Source organism: Idiotropiscis lumnitzeri, chromosome 20, assembly GCF_059441095.1.
Source record: "Idiotropiscis lumnitzeri isolate Australia: NSW breed Sydney's pygmy pipehorse chromosome 20, RoL_Ilum_1.0, whole genome shotgun sequence".
In the NCBI taxonomy this organism is placed as follows: domain Eukaryota; kingdom Metazoa; phylum Chordata; class Actinopteri; order Syngnathiformes; family Syngnathidae; genus Idiotropiscis; species Idiotropiscis lumnitzeri.
Genome location: NC_142410.1, coordinates 12,666,919 through 12,682,537, shown reverse-complemented (window position 1 = coordinate 12,682,537; position 15,619 = coordinate 12,666,919). Strand labels below are relative to the sequence as shown.

At 48.0% G+C, this 15,619-nt stretch overlaps 3 protein-coding genes across 4 annotated transcripts; all 3 read left to right on the top strand.

Moving 5' to 3' along the window:
- The first annotated feature begins 270 nt into the window (after positions 1 to 270).
- Positions 271 to 2,779, top strand: cox11 (cytochrome c oxidase assembly homolog 11 (yeast)). The gene is made up of 5 exons (XM_088284532.1): positions 271 to 515; positions 1,079 to 1,398; positions 1,537 to 1,692; positions 1,767 to 1,892; positions 2,388 to 2,779. Exons 2-5 carry the CDS (start codon positions 1,096 to 1,098, stop codon positions 2,574 to 2,576), a joined length of 774 nt encoding a protein of 257 aa, XP_088140658.1. The 5' UTR covers positions 271 to 515; positions 1,079 to 1,095; the 3' UTR covers positions 2,577 to 2,779.
- A 737-nt stretch (positions 2,780 to 3,516) lies between these two features.
- On the top strand, positions 3,517 to 8,341 carry LOC148317859 (prolyl 4-hydroxylase subunit alpha-1-like). Its single transcript, XM_088284838.1, has 15 exons — positions 3,517 to 3,575; positions 3,671 to 3,745; positions 4,174 to 4,270; positions 4,349 to 4,500; positions 4,586 to 4,723; positions 5,155 to 5,400; positions 5,621 to 5,781; positions 5,847 to 6,023; positions 6,119 to 6,189; positions 6,557 to 6,656; positions 6,736 to 6,789; positions 6,929 to 6,994; positions 7,069 to 7,137; positions 7,245 to 7,341; positions 7,687 to 8,341. The coding sequence occupies exons 2-15, from the start codon at positions 3,673 to 3,675 to the stop codon at positions 7,797 to 7,799; spliced, it is 1,614 nt and encodes a 537-aa protein (XP_088140964.1). The 5' UTR covers positions 3,517 to 3,575; positions 3,671 to 3,672; the 3' UTR covers positions 7,800 to 8,341.
- An 847-nt stretch (positions 8,342 to 9,188) lies between these two features.
- Positions 9,189 to 15,603, top strand: LOC148317858 (prolyl 4-hydroxylase subunit alpha-1-like). Of its 2 annotated transcripts, none has more exons than XM_088284587.1 (15): positions 9,189 to 9,440; positions 10,670 to 10,744; positions 11,300 to 11,396; positions 11,499 to 11,650; positions 11,736 to 11,873; positions 12,305 to 12,550; positions 12,771 to 12,931; positions 12,997 to 13,173; positions 13,255 to 13,325; positions 13,618 to 13,717; positions 13,803 to 13,856; positions 13,968 to 14,033; positions 14,108 to 14,176; positions 14,285 to 14,381; positions 14,727 to 15,603. In XM_088284587.1, the coding sequence occupies exons 2-15, from the start codon at positions 10,672 to 10,674 to the stop codon at positions 14,837 to 14,839; spliced, it is 1,614 nt and encodes a 537-aa protein (XP_088140713.1). In that variant the 5' UTR covers positions 9,189 to 9,440; positions 10,670 to 10,671; the 3' UTR covers positions 14,840 to 15,603. The 2 variants fall into 2 exon arrangements, with proteins under 2 accessions (XP_088140713.1, XP_088140714.1); XM_088284588.1 differs by lacking the exon at positions 9,189 to 9,440 and adding an exon at positions 9,486 to 10,600.
- The last annotated feature ends 16 nt before the right edge of the window (positions 15,604 to 15,619 follow it).

Genomic DNA, 15,619 nt, shown 5'->3' with positions numbered 1-15,619 from the left:
TTTTTAGTTAATTAATAATTATAAAAAAAACTGTCACAAAATATGAAATGGATCATATGTGAGATTTATTGTTTTATCCAAAGCCGAACTTTTATATTCTCGCAGAATTTTCTTCAAAACAACCAAGAAATAATTTTTATTTTTTCATACAGAATCCAGGCATCGCAAATAGAAAATACAGTGCTTATTTTCACGTTTAAGTGCTCGATAATCGTACCCGGTTTTGTCGCTAATAAACTTTGTTTACCGTTTGGGGAACGTTTGTTTGATTTTTGTTCGCTACCGGACCCGGAAGATTTTAAGTGTTGCACGCCGCTTCATTGTGTAATGTGTCATCTTCAAACATGTCCACTTGTCTTTTTCTCCTCTTCCAGTGAATGACAAAGTGCAGAAAATGATCGGGCGACGCCTTTGTTATATGACTTAAGCGTTTTTTCTGTCATTTAATTCACTTGAGTTTTTTCCCCCTTCGTGCCAACTAGCAATCGGACGAGCTGCACTGTGGACACTTGCAGGTCAGACTTGTCCTCATTTGAACACTTTGCAATGTTATTATTATTTTTTAAACAAATTAAATAGGTTTTAATCCAGTTAAATTGCAGATATTTGCCATGATATCCGAGAGACGTCAAAATAAAAATGCATCGATAATTACGCCATCCTGAACTTTGACTGATGTATTCAAACAATTTGGGCATGGTCAGTGTTTTTTTTCCCCTCAATTTTATTTATTTATTTATTTTTTTATATACATCACGTCTCCTGACCGTAAACAGCGCCCAGTCCAATGTTGGTCAAGATTTGCCCTTGAGACCATTTCAAGGTGTGCGTTGCCTCATCCCGAACGAGGAAATAACAAATGGAGGATTGAATATTAATAATAATAATAATAATTGGTGAGTGTTGCAGTGTTGTGCACAATGCAAATGATTATGGGTCCATTATTGTAGCAAAAGCATTTCCAAATGTGTATTTCAATCACACATTTGCAGATTCATGTGACACATTTGTGACTGTGGTTACGAATACGTGTGGATTGAAATACTCAAATGGTTTTCCTCCAATAATGTCCCCATAGGTGATGCACTTGCTGCCATGTTGCTGTCGCCGCTCGTCCGCCAGTCGCTGGGCGGCCTCAGAGCCTCGATCTTCCCGCCTCCGAGATGCCTTAGGGCTCTTCACTGCGACGTCAAGAGGCCGTTGCACTTCCTGTGGCGGAGGATCGCCCTGGGCCCGCACTTTCAGATCCGAGGGCTCAAGAGCAGCAGAAGGCGTCCGAGCCTCGAGGAGCAGCGCAAGACTCGCAACAGGACGGTGTTGACGTACGTAGCGGCCGCCGGCGTGGCCATGGTGGGCCTGTCCTACGCCGCCGTGCCGCTCTACAGGCTCTACTGCCAGGTGAGTGTGTGTGTGTGCGTGTGTGTTAAGCGACGTCCGAGATGACGACACTGAATGTGTGTCCCTCAAAATTGGGAAGGGCCTCCTATATCATAAAACGCGGTGGTGTTTGTGACGCGGGCTTTTCTTCCCCGCCAGGCGACGGGACTCGGCGGCACGGCGGTGGCCGGTCACGACTCGGACGTGGTGGCCGCCATGCAACCCGTCAAGGAGCGCATCATCAAAGTCACCTTCAACGCAGACACGCACGCCAGCATGCAGTGGAACTTCAGACCTCAGCAGACGGAGATCTTCGTAAGACGCTCGCTCGCACGCTTGATCTCGTGGTTGTCGCCGCTTTTGCCAAACGGTGACGGCTTGCGGTGCAGGTGGTCCCCGGGGAGACGGCGCTGGCCTTCTACAGGGCCAAGAACCCCACCGACAAGCCCATCATCGGCATCTCCACCTACAACGTGGTGCCCTTCGACGCGGGGCAGTACTTCAACAAGATCCAGGTGGGCCGCGCTCGGGATGCCTTTGAGTTTTCTCTCGGACCCGTGGGCCCGATAAGCAAAAAAGAAAATATTTATGCAAATGTTTCAATGAACTCTTTAGTATTTTTTTGTTTTTCAAGTCATATTTTATAGGCTACCTTATTCTTCAGAAGGAATCCGGTAAACAATGATGTCATGGGATAATTGAATAAAGTAAAATAGTTTCTTATCAGACAAGACTTATTTAATGACCTCAAACAATTCAAATGCACTTCTTAAGGGCATTTGTCAGTTTTATTCATGTTTGGCATTTCAATTTCTTTATTTCTAATATTTTGGCTTTGCTTGAGCATGTGTCTGCTGCCAGCTCAACATTTCCAATGACCACAAGTCCTCAATTGCCCACGATGGCTAAATTAAGGTGGCAAATCCAAAAGGTCGTCGCGTAACCAGCGCCCCCTCGACGCTGGCGTGCGTGCCGGTGCGTCTCCTCCTCCTCCCGTTGTGTTTGCTCAGTGCTTCTGCTTCGAGGAGCAGCGTCTGAACCCTCACGAGGAGGTGGACATGCCCGTCTTCTTCTACATCGACCCCGAGTTTGACGCCGACCCCGGGATGGCTCGCGTGGACACCATCACGCTGTCCTACACCTTCTTCGAGGCCAAGGAGGGTCACGAGCTGCCGTTGCCGGGTTACGGCTACAAGTGAGCGCACTCGCGCCGACGCGTTTGAGCTGCGACTCTGCGATTGCGTCGCCTTGGATCACTGGACTTCAGAAAGCCTTCGCAAACCAGGATGCGACGACGCAAGATGAAGAACTTTGAAGGCTTGATTTGAATTCACCTCGCTGTCCATTTGTCATTTGGTGAAATGTTTTAAAGACTCAACTCAATAAATTCAGATCAATTAAAGCTGCTCAGTTTTATCATCCAATTGCAGTTTTAGGTTCTGGCTCAAACTAATTTCACCCTTCGGGAGAAAAAGCTCTAAAGAAACCTTTTCAAAAGCGATTTGCCTTTGTCTGTCCATTTTAGATTTGAGATTTTTTTGTCAAATTTAAATGACAGCATCTGTTCGTCATATTTGTAAAAGGTCGGAGAAATTTGGTCCTTGGTCTCCACATTTCGAACGGAAGCAAGAGTCATCCGTTCTAAAATGATTTTGACACTGAGCACAAGGTGGCGCCAACGAGCACATTAATCGACAGGCGCCAAACTCGGGTCCTCAAAGGCCGCTTTGCTGCCCATTTTCGATGTTTCCCTCCTTCAATACACCCGATTCAAAGATCAGGCTCCCGTCGAGATTGCTGATGAGCTGATCATTTCACTTCGCCGTGTCGGAACTCGCCTTGAGGACCCGAGTTTGACACCTTTGCGGGAACTCAATGAACCTGAATCGACGGGATGTGACGATTCAAATTTCTGTTCATGTTTTGTTGAAGAAGAAAAACGACGTCGTCGCCGCCCGACTTCAGTGCAGGTGTGGTGTTCCATTTTGGTCTGAAGCTCAATGAGAGTCAAAAAGGTCAACCATTGATTCAGCCGACACAACGCGATTTAATGATGCATGAAAATGCGGGACAGGAAAGTCCAGCACAACTTGTTGATGATCGGGCAAAAAAAAAAAAAAAAAGGCGAAGAGTACAAAGGCGGTGAGACAGTCGATGAACTTCCTCACCGGAGAGACTTGAAGTCAGCAAAAACGAAGGTAAACTCTGAATCCCCACAACATACACACACAATTGTGGCCATCGACAACACGGTAATTATTGACTTTGTTGTTCTCACGTGTGATCCTTTTAGACATGGCCGCCTGTTACTTGTTGTTGATCCTCATCAGCGTCTCGTCGGCCGCCGATGAATACTACACTTCCATCGGTGAGTTTGAAAAATGATCATTTATATTTTTATTTTTATTGTTAATCCTCTCCTGTTTTTGTGTCACGTGCTCGTGTGCATATTTGTTGTCCAACGTGTGATTTCACATCAGCACGAGCGTGTGATTCAAGCTAGCACTGTGGTGCCCAACTTGCGGGCTGCGGCCCGGTACGAGTCCGTGGGTCGCACAGATGAAAGAAAGAAAAACTTGAAGTACTTGTGATTTGTTTGAGAATGAAGGCTAAAAAATATTTTCTTTTGAATAGGAACCAACTTCTCTTTGTTACATCGGACTCTTGACACTTGTCAAGATGCTAATTGTCTCAGTCAGATTACGCTAATATTAAACTCACAAGATAGCAAAATGAGTAGTACAAAGCCCGCTCTCCACAATATGCGGCGATCATGACGTGCGCGTGTGCCACCAGGTCACATGACGGAGCTGCTGTACACGGAGAAGGACCTGTTGACCTCGCTGGAGGATTACATCCAAGCGGAGGAGAACAAACTGGAGACGGTCAAAAGGTTGGAGAGCGCCGTCGCGTCAACACGTTGACATCTGGCCCACGGAGCAGATAATGACGAGCGCGTGCGTGTGCTCAGCTGGGCCGAGAAACTGGCCAACCTGTCGGCGTTAGCCATCCAGGACCCCGAAGGCTTCCTGGGCCACCCCGTGAACGCCTTTAAACTTCTGAAGAGGATGAACCGAGAGTGGCGCGACCTGGAGAGCCTGGTGCGCAGCAACGTGTCCGACGGTGAAAAGGCGGCCGCCAATGTCCTCCGGTCTTAAGCGTGGCTCCAAAAAGAGTGAGTTTGGACGCCGCCGCTCTTGTCTTTCAGCTTTCGTGTCCAACGTGACCTCCAGGAGGGAGCAACTCCCCAACGAGGGCGACCAGACGGGCGTGGCCGAAGCCCTCCTGAGGCTGCAGGACACGTACGAGCTGGACACCGACACCCTCGCCAAAGGGGAGCTGCCAGGTGAGCGGGCCCACCGTGTCGGACGTCACCTGGACGCCTTTCTTGACGGGATCGGCGAAGACAATTTTTATCAATAAGGCCGGAACGTTACCAAGATTGCGGCCGGAGGGCAGGGGACTGACCGGCCAAAAAGGGTCAAGTGCCCGGCTCTGGTCCTTATCTATTGTGACTAGTTGGGGGCGGGGCTTACAGTGGGACAGGCACTGCACTAGACCACAAATGATGTGAATTAACGTGAATAAGCCGGGGAGAGTGGGATCGGTTAAAAAGAAACGGCAAAAAAGCAGGAATTGCTGTGAAAAACTCGGGATAGTCTCCAGATAAGATCCTCAAATGTGTGGATTTGGGAGCAATGGATCGTATGAGCGACCATCTTAGCACATGAAGTCAGACTCAAAAAGTCCTGATCCAGTGCCGGCCCCCCAAAACAGGAAGCTCTCGCTTTAGCGGCGGCCTGACGGCGGACGACTGCTACGACCTGGGTCTGGTGGCCTACAACGAAGGCGACTTCTACTTTTGCGAGCTGTGGATGTCTCAGGCCCTCAGGCAGATGCAGCAGGGCGAGACGCCCGCAAGCGTGAATGCCGTCATCCTCCTGGACTACCAAAGTTTCGCCCGCTACAAGCAAGGAGATCTGAAAGGCGCCTTGGAGTCCACCAAGCGGCTGCTGGAGATCGGTGAGTCCAGCCAATGGAACGCCTGCAAAGCCTGACCTTTTGGATCCCCCCCAACTCAAAATGCTCCTTGTCATTCCCGAGTGACGTGTGTCAGCTTCATTGCGACTTTTTTTTTACGTTCGCCACTTGGGCCGAGATCGTCGTCCTCGTGGAGGGCTTTGAACTTTTCGTTGGCTCCTGTCGAGTCCGACGTTTTTTTTTTTGTGCCCTTTTTTTTTAGAGCCGGAAAACGAACGCGGCATAGCGTATGTCAGGTACTTTGAGTACGAACTGGCGAAACCGAAGACGGGCCAGGAGACGCCGCCGGCACCCAGGAGGCTTCACGCCGGCTACGACGCGACTGCGTACAAGCGGCTGTGTCGCGGCGACTGCGTCGAGTTGGTGAGGAGACGGCGCCAAACCGCCGCGACGGAAAGCTGTACTCTTTCGGCTCATCTTTCTCACAGACGCCGCGGAGACGCAGCCGCCTTTTCTGCCGTTACCATGACAACCACGGCCATCCCAGCCTCCTGATTGGCCCGGTGAAGGAGGAAGACCTGTGGGACGTTCCGCGCATCGTCCGCTATTACGAGGTGGCGTCGGACAAGGACGTGGAAATCATCAAAAAGTTGGCCAAACCCAAAGTTAGTCTGCTGTGCTTTTTTTTGGTCCAAAAGAACAACATGTTGAGTGAAAAGTTCTCTCTCTCTCTCTCTCTCTCTCTCGTCGGCTGAGCTAGCTTTCGCGCTCCAAAGTGAGCAACGACACAGACAACTCAAGTGTGAAATCTCGAGTCAGAATCTCCGAAAAGTAAGAATGACTGAGTGGACACAACTGCTGACATGCGTGTGTGTGTGTGTGTGTGTGTGTTGTGGTGACTCACTTTTATTTTCTGTTCCATTTACTCGAGTCATTGCACTCAACACTACCACAACATCGAAAGGCGCTCCTCAGCTCATTAAAGATAATTTTTGCAGCAAAATTTGAAAAAAAAAATGTTTCAGGAGTTGAGTAAAATCTAAAGTTTTTTTTTCACTGGCGCTTATTGACTCGTACTCCAGTAATTACTTGAAGGACTTTGAAATTTTTTTTTTTTTCTAATATCTTGGCCGACCCTTTTGCTCGACTTCAGCATGGCAGTTTGACGGCACAACTTGTCCCTCTTCTTCCTCCTCAGCTGCTGGCTTGGCAACAACGAGTACTCGGTGGTGAACAAGGTGATCCAAAGAGTCGGTTACGTCACCGGCCTCGACACGTCCACCGCAGAATCCATGCAGGTCGAGTTCTTCTCACCTTCCACGTAAAAAATAAAAATTAAATAAATAAAAAATGTCTCAACTTTGTTTGTTTGTGCAGGTGGCCAATTACGGTGTGGGAGGACAGTATGAACCACACATCGATTTTCAAGGGGTAAATCTGCACTGTGACGCATACAAAACACAATCTACGGAATGATTGCATCTACTTGATGACTGAAGCTTCGACAGCCATTAAAGTTTAGAACGAACGGCTTTTGCTTCGTCTAAAACATTGTGTCGTGTTTTCGCAGAGTGATATCGCCACACCTTTCGCATATTTGGGAACAGGAAACCGAATCGCCACCTGGCTGCTTTATGTCAGTGACGAACACTTGTCTTCACTTTTTTGTGAAGGAAAAGCTTCACAAGCCGTCACCTTTTGTGCTTGCAGTTAAGCCACGTGCCGGCAGGGGGCGCCACCGTCTTCCCCAGAGCGGGCGCTGTTTCCTGGCCTGTCAAGGTTTGCGCTTCATCTTTTTCCAGACAGGATCCAAAGGAGTGAAGGCTTTCCGGCTCTTTGAATGATTTTATTATTTTATTATTATTTATTTTTTTGCATCTGTGCAGGGCTCGGCCGTCTTTTGGTACAATCTTCACCCCAACGGCGACGGAGACCATCAAACCCAACACGCCGCCTGTCCCGTCCTGTTTGGGAGCAAATGGGGTCAGTTTGGAGACTTCGTTTTTCTTTTTACGCTTTTTGATGCCACATCAGAGAAAAAAGTTCAGTCACATTTAAGTTTCACGTTTCAACGTTCAAATGTTTTCAGATGAAACATTTCACGATAAAGAAAACATTCAAACTTGATCATTTATCCCATTTGAATGTAACGTGATCTTGAACTATTTTTTCCCAAGCGTGACCGCAATATGCATCCGTCGTAATTGCTATCCTATATATTCCTCCAATCTAGCGAGGACGGTGTCGGGAATGATTTGAGAATAGTTGAGGTCTTTTGCAAGGACTTTTTGTGTTGGTGAAAAATGTTCCCGTTTTGTGTTTGGTCAGTGGCGAACACGTGGCTGCACGAGAGAGGTCAGGAGTTCAGGAGGCCCTGCGCCTCGCTAAGTCCGGCCGAGCTCGGCTTAACTTCAGACCCGACTCATTGGAATGACTTGTAGCCGTGTTGCCATGACGACCATCATCCGCCGCCTTTTGATAAAGCACCACCAGCCCATGTTCAACGTCACCTCTTCAAACGTGGCCATCGGAATGAGAATTCCAAGGGCGCTGACATCAAACTGTAACTTTTGCCATTGACACACTCCCGATGGACTCTTTGGAGACAACTTTTCCTCATTTTGGGCATGGCGGCGTGCTTACTTGCGCTCGCTAGGCTGACTCGGAGGGGCTGTCAGCTGCAGTGATGTCAAGCTACCATGAATGACGTCTTAGCTTTCAAAATGTTGCTGAAGTGATCAAAGCGTCTGGATGGGATTTCCTGAGCCATTTGCAGTTTTACAGTGTAAGCGGGGCCGTGTGAGATGTTCTTCTCAAATTTGTTTCTAGAACACAAACTCAACCACAACTTGAACAAAGTGCTGGACGGAAAGAAGGAATGAAATGAAACAGAAAGCCTTTATTTGTCAGGATTTGTATTGGCGTTTGGCGCGCTTAGCGGGTGGCAATGCAAGATGGCCGCCAATGGCTTCACTTCTTGCTAACCGTCGCCTATTCTTTGTTGCTTGGTGAGATTGCCAAATTGTTGTCTTGTTTGTTTTCGCGTCTAACTGGGAAACATGATCAAATAAAAAGCTGAGTGCACATGATTCATTCCGTCCTTCAACGACATGAAGCAAATTGTTTGTTTCAATGCAATTGCCACGAAGCTTTGCTGCAATGTGATTTTTTATTGTTAGCGCGCGTTTCCTCCCGTAAAGTTTGAGTTTCGTTTCCTCAAGTGACAGCTCAACGACAGCGGCATCGGGACGCACGTTGTGGTCAATTAGGACCTCGTCTTGGTCACGTGTGTCTGTGCTACTTGCTTTTCTGTCCCAAACACCAAACTTGGTCTTGAAGAAGGGGAAGGGAATTGTTCCACTTAAAACATCACCGGGACAACTCCTCTCTTTAAAAACAAAACAAAAAAAAACAAACACCGTCCCGTCTCTGATGTTGGCTCCTGCTTGTCTTTTTTTTTTTTTTTCCACGCGGTCATATGAGGCAATATCAGACCTAGCGTGAGCGCACATACTCTGACACACCTGCCACCTAGTGGTGATTGGGGATATTACAACTTGAAAGTACAGCCGCCACCTGTACGTTTGCATTTTGGCACCCAGAGGTTTGCAAATCCACAGATTTGTTTCTCTTTTAAATTGTACCAGAGCTTTCCAGGATTTGGGGGGGATAGCAAAAGGAAGAAAAAAAAGGAAATGTTTGAAAACAAACCAAGAAAAAAAAAAAATGGGTGGTGAAAATTGATCAAAGGGACACTCAGTAAAATTTGTGTTTGTGTTCTGTTGAAGAAGAAAAACGACGCCGTCGCCGCCCTACTTCAGTGTAGGTGTGGTGTTCCATTTGGGTCAGGCGCTTTGTGCCAAATTTCAACGCTAGTCTAAAAGGTCAACCGTTGATTCAGCCGACACGAACAAACGCGATTTAATGATGCGTGGAAATGTGGGACAGGTAACTCCAGCACAACTTGTTCTTGGACTTTACAAGCTACAAGATAATCGGCCATAAACAATAAGCCGAAGATTGCTAAAGTGGTGAGACAGACGATTCCTCCCAGAAGTGACTTGAAGTCGGCGATAAAGAAGGTAAACACACACACACACACACACACACACACACACACGCACACACACATTTGAATTTGCCGTAGCTTGTGCCTTGTCCGTCCGTTTGACGGGAACGAAGCGGGCGCGTTGCGTTGCCTTTGCATATTTTTGGAGTGAAATCCATTTTCACTCTGCAAATGTTGCTGCTGTTGTTGTTGAGCAACGAGATAATTCGGGCCAATTGTATCTCGTTGTTGCCAGGAACTCTTCGTTGGGCCCGACACCTCGTTGAAGGTGCTTCCTGTAGCTGGGCTGCTGCTGTTGTTTGGGAAACGCTTTAAACGCTTTAAAGGACTCGGTAGAATGTCGCACAACTCGCGGGCCTTTTGTCCAACTTTGCTTGGACGCTTGTGTTGCGACTCACATGTCGGCAGCTCGACTCCACGGCCTTTCGCTCAGCCGCGGTCTTCTGAGTGGACGTGTTGATTTCAAATAAGCTCCGTGAAGAAAGAAATTCACACCAGAGTTCAAGAAAGCCGTGTTGGATTTGTGACGCTTTGCCAGTTGCCACACAAACATCGAAGTTAAAATCGGAGAACGTAATCTGTTCGTTGAATCGGTTTTATTATGGCAGTTCCTGTCGCTTGTTCTTTTTTTTTGGGGGGGGGGGAGTCAGGCTGTGATTTGTTGATGTTTTTGATTTGTTTTTTTTCCCCCAAAATTTCAAGACTTTTTGATTGCCCTTGCAGCTCCACGCAGTTCGTTCACATTTTTCTTCTTTCATTTTTTCCACTCTGTATTTTTTTTTATTCCTTTTGGGAATCTTGCTGATGGCAGCAGCAAATGGTTTGAGGTGGCGTTCGCTCACTCGCCGTGCAAGATTCCTGCGTGGCGGTTGAAAGTGGATGAACTGGAATTCCTTTCCAAGCTGAAAAAGCGCCGATGATGAGCTTCACACCCAGCAACATTTGCGGGTTGACTCCCAATTTTCGGCAGCTCACTGATGAGAAAAATGCGCAGCCGGGGAGGGAAAGGTCTAAATTTAAAAGTTTACAAAAGTGTGCACACCCTCTGGATACTGGGGGTGTGGCTGCACGTCGGCCGTATAAATCAATCACCATCAAAGTCTTGTAATTAATCCCAAGTAAAGCTCAGGTGTTCTTGTGGGCTTTAAGAACATTTCCTTTGAAAAGAAAAAGGTAAAAAAAAAAAGAAGAAGCAAATGCAGTAATTATTGACTTTGTTGTTCTCACGTGTGATCCTTTTAGACATGGCCGCCTGTTACTTGTTGTTGATCCTCATCAGCGTCTCGTCGGCCGCCGATGAATACTACACTTCCATCGGTGAGTTTGAAAAATGATCATTTATATTTTTATTTTTATTGTTAATCCTCTTCTGTTTTTGTGTCACGTGCTCGTGTGCATATTTGTTGTCCAACGTGTGATTTCACATCAGCGCTGGCGCGTTATTGCAAATACGATTGATCAGCCTCATGTGAAGATTTTTTTTTTATTTTATTTTTTTTAGCGGCTTTAGACTAATTCTACTGCGGGCTGCAGTTGTTTATGTAACATGGGTCCACGATTGCGTCCGTGCTCCATGCATGCTGTTGATTTTTTGTGATGCTCTCTCTTTCATGTCTTGCAGCAACTAAATGCAATTACAAAACCCTTTTGGGGGAGGCAATCATTATTGGTGGAGGTTTTGCTCTCCGTGGCGATGCTTAGTTGCTCCCCCCACCCTCAATTTGGGGAGGGGTAACCCCAAAAGTGCTTGTCCTAGTTTGGCCTTTTATTGGGACATGAATGAGTTGGAAACAATGCAACTGGAGAGAGCAAGTTTGACAAACGTATCCTGAAAGTTGAATAAGCGATCATGACGTGCGCGTGTGCCACCAGGTCACATGACGGAGCTGCTGTACACAGAGAAGGACCTGTTGACCTCGCTGGAGGATTACATCCAAGCGGAGGAGAACAAACTGGAGACGGTCAAAAGGTTGGAGAGCGCCGTCGCGTCAACACGTTGACATCTGGCCCACGGAGCAGATAATGACGAGCGCGTGCGTGTGCGCGTGCGCGTGCGCGTGCGTGTGCTCAGCTGGGCCGAGAAACTGGCCAACCTGTCGGCGTTAGCCATCCAGGACCCCGAAGGCTTCCTGGGCCACCCCGTGAACGCCTTTAAACTTCTGAAGAGGATGAACCGAGAGTGGCGCGACCTGGAGAGCCTGGTGCGCAGCAACGTGTCCGACGGTGAAAAGGCGGCCGCCAATGTCCTCCGGTCTTAAGCGTGGCTCCAAAAAGAGTGAGTTTGGACGCCGCCGCTCTTGTCTTTCAGCTTTCGTGTCCAACGTGACCTCCAGGAGGGAGCAACTCCCCAACGAGGGCGACCAGACGGGCGTGGCCGAAGCCCTCCTGAGGCTGCAGGACACGTACGAGCTGGACACCGACACCCTCGCCAAAGGGGAGCTGCCAGGTGAGCGGGCCCACCGTGTCGGACGTCACCTGGACGCCTTTCTTGACGGGATCGGCGAAGACAATTTTTATCAATAAGGCCGGAACGTTACCAAGATTGCGGCCGGAGGGCAGGGGACTGACCGGCCAAAAAGGGTCAAGTGCCCGGCTCTGGTCCTTATCTATTGTGACTAGTTGGGGGCGGGGCTTACAGTGGGACAGGCACTGCACTAGACCACAAATGATGTGAATTAACGTGAATAAGCCGGGGAGAGTGGGATCGGTTCAAAAGAAACGGCAAAAAAGCAGGAATTGCTGTGAAAAACTCGGGATAGTCTCCAGATAAAATCCTCAAATGTGTGGATTTGGGAGCAATGGATCGTATGAGCGACCATCTTAGCACATGAAGTCAGACTCAAAAAGTCCTGATCCAGTGCCGGCCCCCCAAAACAGGAAGCTCTCGCTTTAGCGGCGGCCTGACGGCGGACGACTGCTACGACCTGGGTCTGGTGGCCTACAACGAAGGCGACTTCTACTTTTGCGAGCTGTGGATGTCTCAGGCCCTCAGGCAGATGCAGCAGGGCGAGACGCCCGCAAGCGTGAATGCCGTCATCCTCCTGGACTACCAAAGTTTCGCCCGCTACAAGCAAGGAGATCTGAAAGGCGCCTTGGAGTCCACCAAGCGGCTGCTGGAGATCGGTGAGTCCAGCCAATGGAACGCCTGCAAAGCCTGACCTTTTGGATCCCCCCCAACTCAAAATGCTCCTTGTCATTCCCGAGTGACGTGTGTCAGCTTCATTGCGACTTTTTTTTTACGTTCGCCACTTGGGCCGAGATCGTCGTCCTCGTGGAGGGCTTTGAACTTTTCGTTGGCTCCTGTCGAGTCCGACGTTTTTTTTTTTGTGCCCTTTTTTTTTAGAGCCGGAAAACGAACGCGGCATAGCGTATGTCAGGTACTTTGAGTACGAACTGGCGAAACCGAAGACGGGCCAGGAGACGCCGCCGGCACCCAGGAGGCTTCACGCCGGCTACGACGCGACTGCGTACAAGCGGCTGTGTCGCGGCGACTGCGTCGAGTTGGTGAGGAGACGGCGCCAAACCGCCGCGACGGAAAGCTGTACTCTTTCGGCTCATCTTTCTCACAGACGCCGCGGAGACGCAGCCGCCTTTTCTGCCGTTACCATGACAACCACGGCCATCCCAGCCTCCTGATTGGCCCGGTGAAGGAGGAAGACCTGTGGGACGTTCCGCGCATCGTCCGCTATTACGAGGTGGCGTCGGACAAGGACGTGGAAATCATCAAAAAGTTGGCCAAACCCAAAGTTAGTCTGCTGTGCTTTTTTTTGGTCCAAAAGAACAACATGTTGAGTGAAAAGTTCTCTCTCTCTCGTCGGCTGAGCTAGCTTTCGCGCTCCAAAGTGAGAAACAACACAGACAACTCAAACTTTGCATCTCGAGTCAGAATCTCCCAAAAGTAAGAATGAGCGATTGGACACAACTGCTGACGTGCGTGTGTGTGTTTGTGGCAACATGCTACATTTACTTTCTGTTGAGTATTTGTACTGTAATTTTTATTGAACATAAAACACCAACTTGATTGTGCTGCTCTTAAAGTTCATTTCAGGTCATTTTTTGTAGGTGAATTTGCCTTCATTTCTACTCCAATAATTACTTGGAGGACATTTTTTTTTAACTTGACCAACCTTTTTGCTCGACTTCAGCATGGCAGTTTGACGGCACAACTTGTTCCTCTTCTTCCTCCTCAGCTGCTGGCTTGGCAACAACGAGTACTCGGTGGTGAACAAGGTGATCCAAAGAGTCGGTTACGTCACCGGCCTCGACACGTCCACCGCAGAATCCATGCAGGTCGAGTTCTTCTCACCCTCAACGTAAAAAACAAACAAACAAAAAACGCTCAACTGAGAGTGTTCAACTTTGTTTGTTTGTGCAGGTGGCCAACTATGGCGTGGGAGGACAGTATGAACCGCACATCGACTTTCAAGGGGTGAATATTAAATGTGACACAAACTGAAAAGAAAGCTTGGACAAAGTTTCCATTTCAAGGGGCATTTTAAACCCTTAATATTCTTCCATCTAACATTTGTTGTTTCCACAGAAAGATGTCGCGAAGCCTTACGCATCTTTGGGAACAGGAAACCGAATCGCCACCTGGCTGCTTTATGTCAGTGACGAACACTTGTCTTCACTTTTTTGTGAAGGAAAAGCTTCACAAGCCGTCACCTTTTGTGCTTGCAGTTAAGCCACGTGCCGGCAGGGGGCGCCACCGTCTTCCCCAGAGCGGGCGCTGTTTCCTGGCCTGTCAAGGTTTGCGCTTCATCTTTTTCCAGACAGGATCCAAAGGAGTGAAGGCTTTCCGGCTCTTTGAATGATTTTATTATTTTATTATTATTTATTTTTTTTGCATCTGTGCAGGGCTCGGCCGTCTTTTGGTACAATCTTCACCCCAACGGCGACGGAGACCATCAAACCCAACACGCCGCCTGTCCCGTCCTGTTTGGGAGCAAATGGGGTCAGTTTGGAGACTTCGTTTTTCTTTTTACGCTTTTTGATGCCACATCAGAGAAAAAAGTTCAGTCACATTTAAGTTTCACGTTTCAACGTTCAAATGTTTTCAGATGAAACATTTCACGATAAAGAAAACATTCAAACTTGATCATTTATCCCATTTGAATGTAACGTGATCTTGAACTATTTTTTCCCAAGCGTGACCGCAATATGCATCCGTCGTAATTGCTATCCTATATATTCCTCCAATCTAGCGAGGACGGTGTCGGGAATGATTTGAGAATAGTTGAGGTCTTTTGCAAGGACTTTTTGTGTTGGTGAAAAATGTTCCCGTTTTGTGTTTGGTCAGTGGCGAACACGTGGCTGCACGAGAGAGGTCAGGAGTTCAGGAGGCCCTGCGCCTCGCTAAGTCCGGCCGAGCTCGGCTTAACTTCAGACCCGACTCATTGGAATGACTTGTAGCCGTGTTGCCATGACGACCATCATCCGCCGCCTTTTGAAAAAGCACCACCAGCCCATGTTCAACGTCACCTCTTCAAACGTGGCCATCGGAATGAGAATTCCAAGGGCGCTGACATCAAACTGTAACTTTTGCCATTGACACACTCCCGATGGACTCTTTGGAGACAACTTTTCCTCATTTTGGGCATGGCGGCGTGCTTACTTGCGCTCGCTAGGCTGACTCGGAGGGGCTGTCAGCTGCAGTGATGTCAAGCTACCATGAATGACGTCTTAGCTTTCAAAATGTTGCTGAAGTGATCAAAGCGTCTGGATGGGATTTCCTGAGCCATTTGCAGTTTTACAGTGTAAGCGGGGCCGTGTGAGATGTTCTTCTCAAATTTGTTTCTAGAACACAAACTCAACCACAACTTGAACAAAGTGCTGGACGGAAAGAAGGAATGAAATGAAACAGAAAGCCTTTATTTGTCAGGATTTGTATTGGCGTTTGGCGCGCTTAGCGGGTGGCAATGCAAGATGGCCGCCAATGGCTTCACTTCTTGCTAACCGTCCCCTATTCTTTGTTGCATGGTGAGATTGCCAAATTGTTGTTTAAATGCAATTGCCACGAAGCTTTGCTGCAATATGATTGTTATTATTGAATATTTTTTGTTGCTGGCACGTTTGGGGACATTTGTGAACAGCTCTTGTTTATTCCTTTTAAATTGCTTCATATGTTTTCTATAAAACATTGCTCAAGAATATTAAACGGCAATATTTCAAATCAAGTAATGTCGAGGTTGT

Excerpts from the sequence above, each read along its gene's own strand:
- cox11 (XM_088284532.1), top strand. The coding sequence starts at position 1,096 with ATGTTGCTGTCGCCGCTCGTCCGCCAGTCGCTGGGCGGCCTCAGAGCC. Across the intron at positions 1,693-1,766 it reads CTCAGCAGACGGAGATCTTC|GTGGTCCCCGGGGAGACGGC; the intron begins GTAAGACGCTCG and ends CTTGCGGTGCAG. Across the intron at positions 1,893-2,387 it reads AGTACTTCAACAAGATCCAG|TGCTTCTGCTTCGAGGAGCA; the intron begins GTGGGCCGCGCT and ends GTGTTTGCTCAG.
- LOC148317858 (XM_088284587.1), top strand. The coding sequence starts at position 10,672 with ATGGCCGCCTGTTACTTGTTGTTGATCCTCATCAGCGTCTCGTCGGCC. Across the intron at positions 11,651-11,735 it reads GCGCAGCAACGTGTCCGACG|CTTTCGTGTCCAACGTGACC; the intron begins GTGAAAAGGCGG and ends CTTGTCTTTCAG. Across the intron at positions 13,326-13,617 it reads CGAGTCAGAATCTCCCAAAA|CTGCTGGCTTGGCAACAACG; the intron begins GTAAGAATGAGC and ends CTTCCTCCTCAG.
- LOC148317859 (XM_088284838.1), top strand. The coding sequence starts at position 3,673 with ATGGCCGCCTGTTACTTGTTGTTGATCCTCATCAGCGTCTCGTCGGCC. Across the intron at positions 6,657-6,735 it reads CCACCGCAGAATCCATGCAG|GTGGCCAATTACGGTGTGGG; the intron begins GTCGAGTTCTTC and ends TTGTTTGTGCAG. Across the intron at positions 7,342-7,686 it reads CCTGTTTGGGAGCAAATGGG|TGGCGAACACGTGGCTGCAC; the intron begins GTCAGTTTGGAG and ends GTGTTTGGTCAG.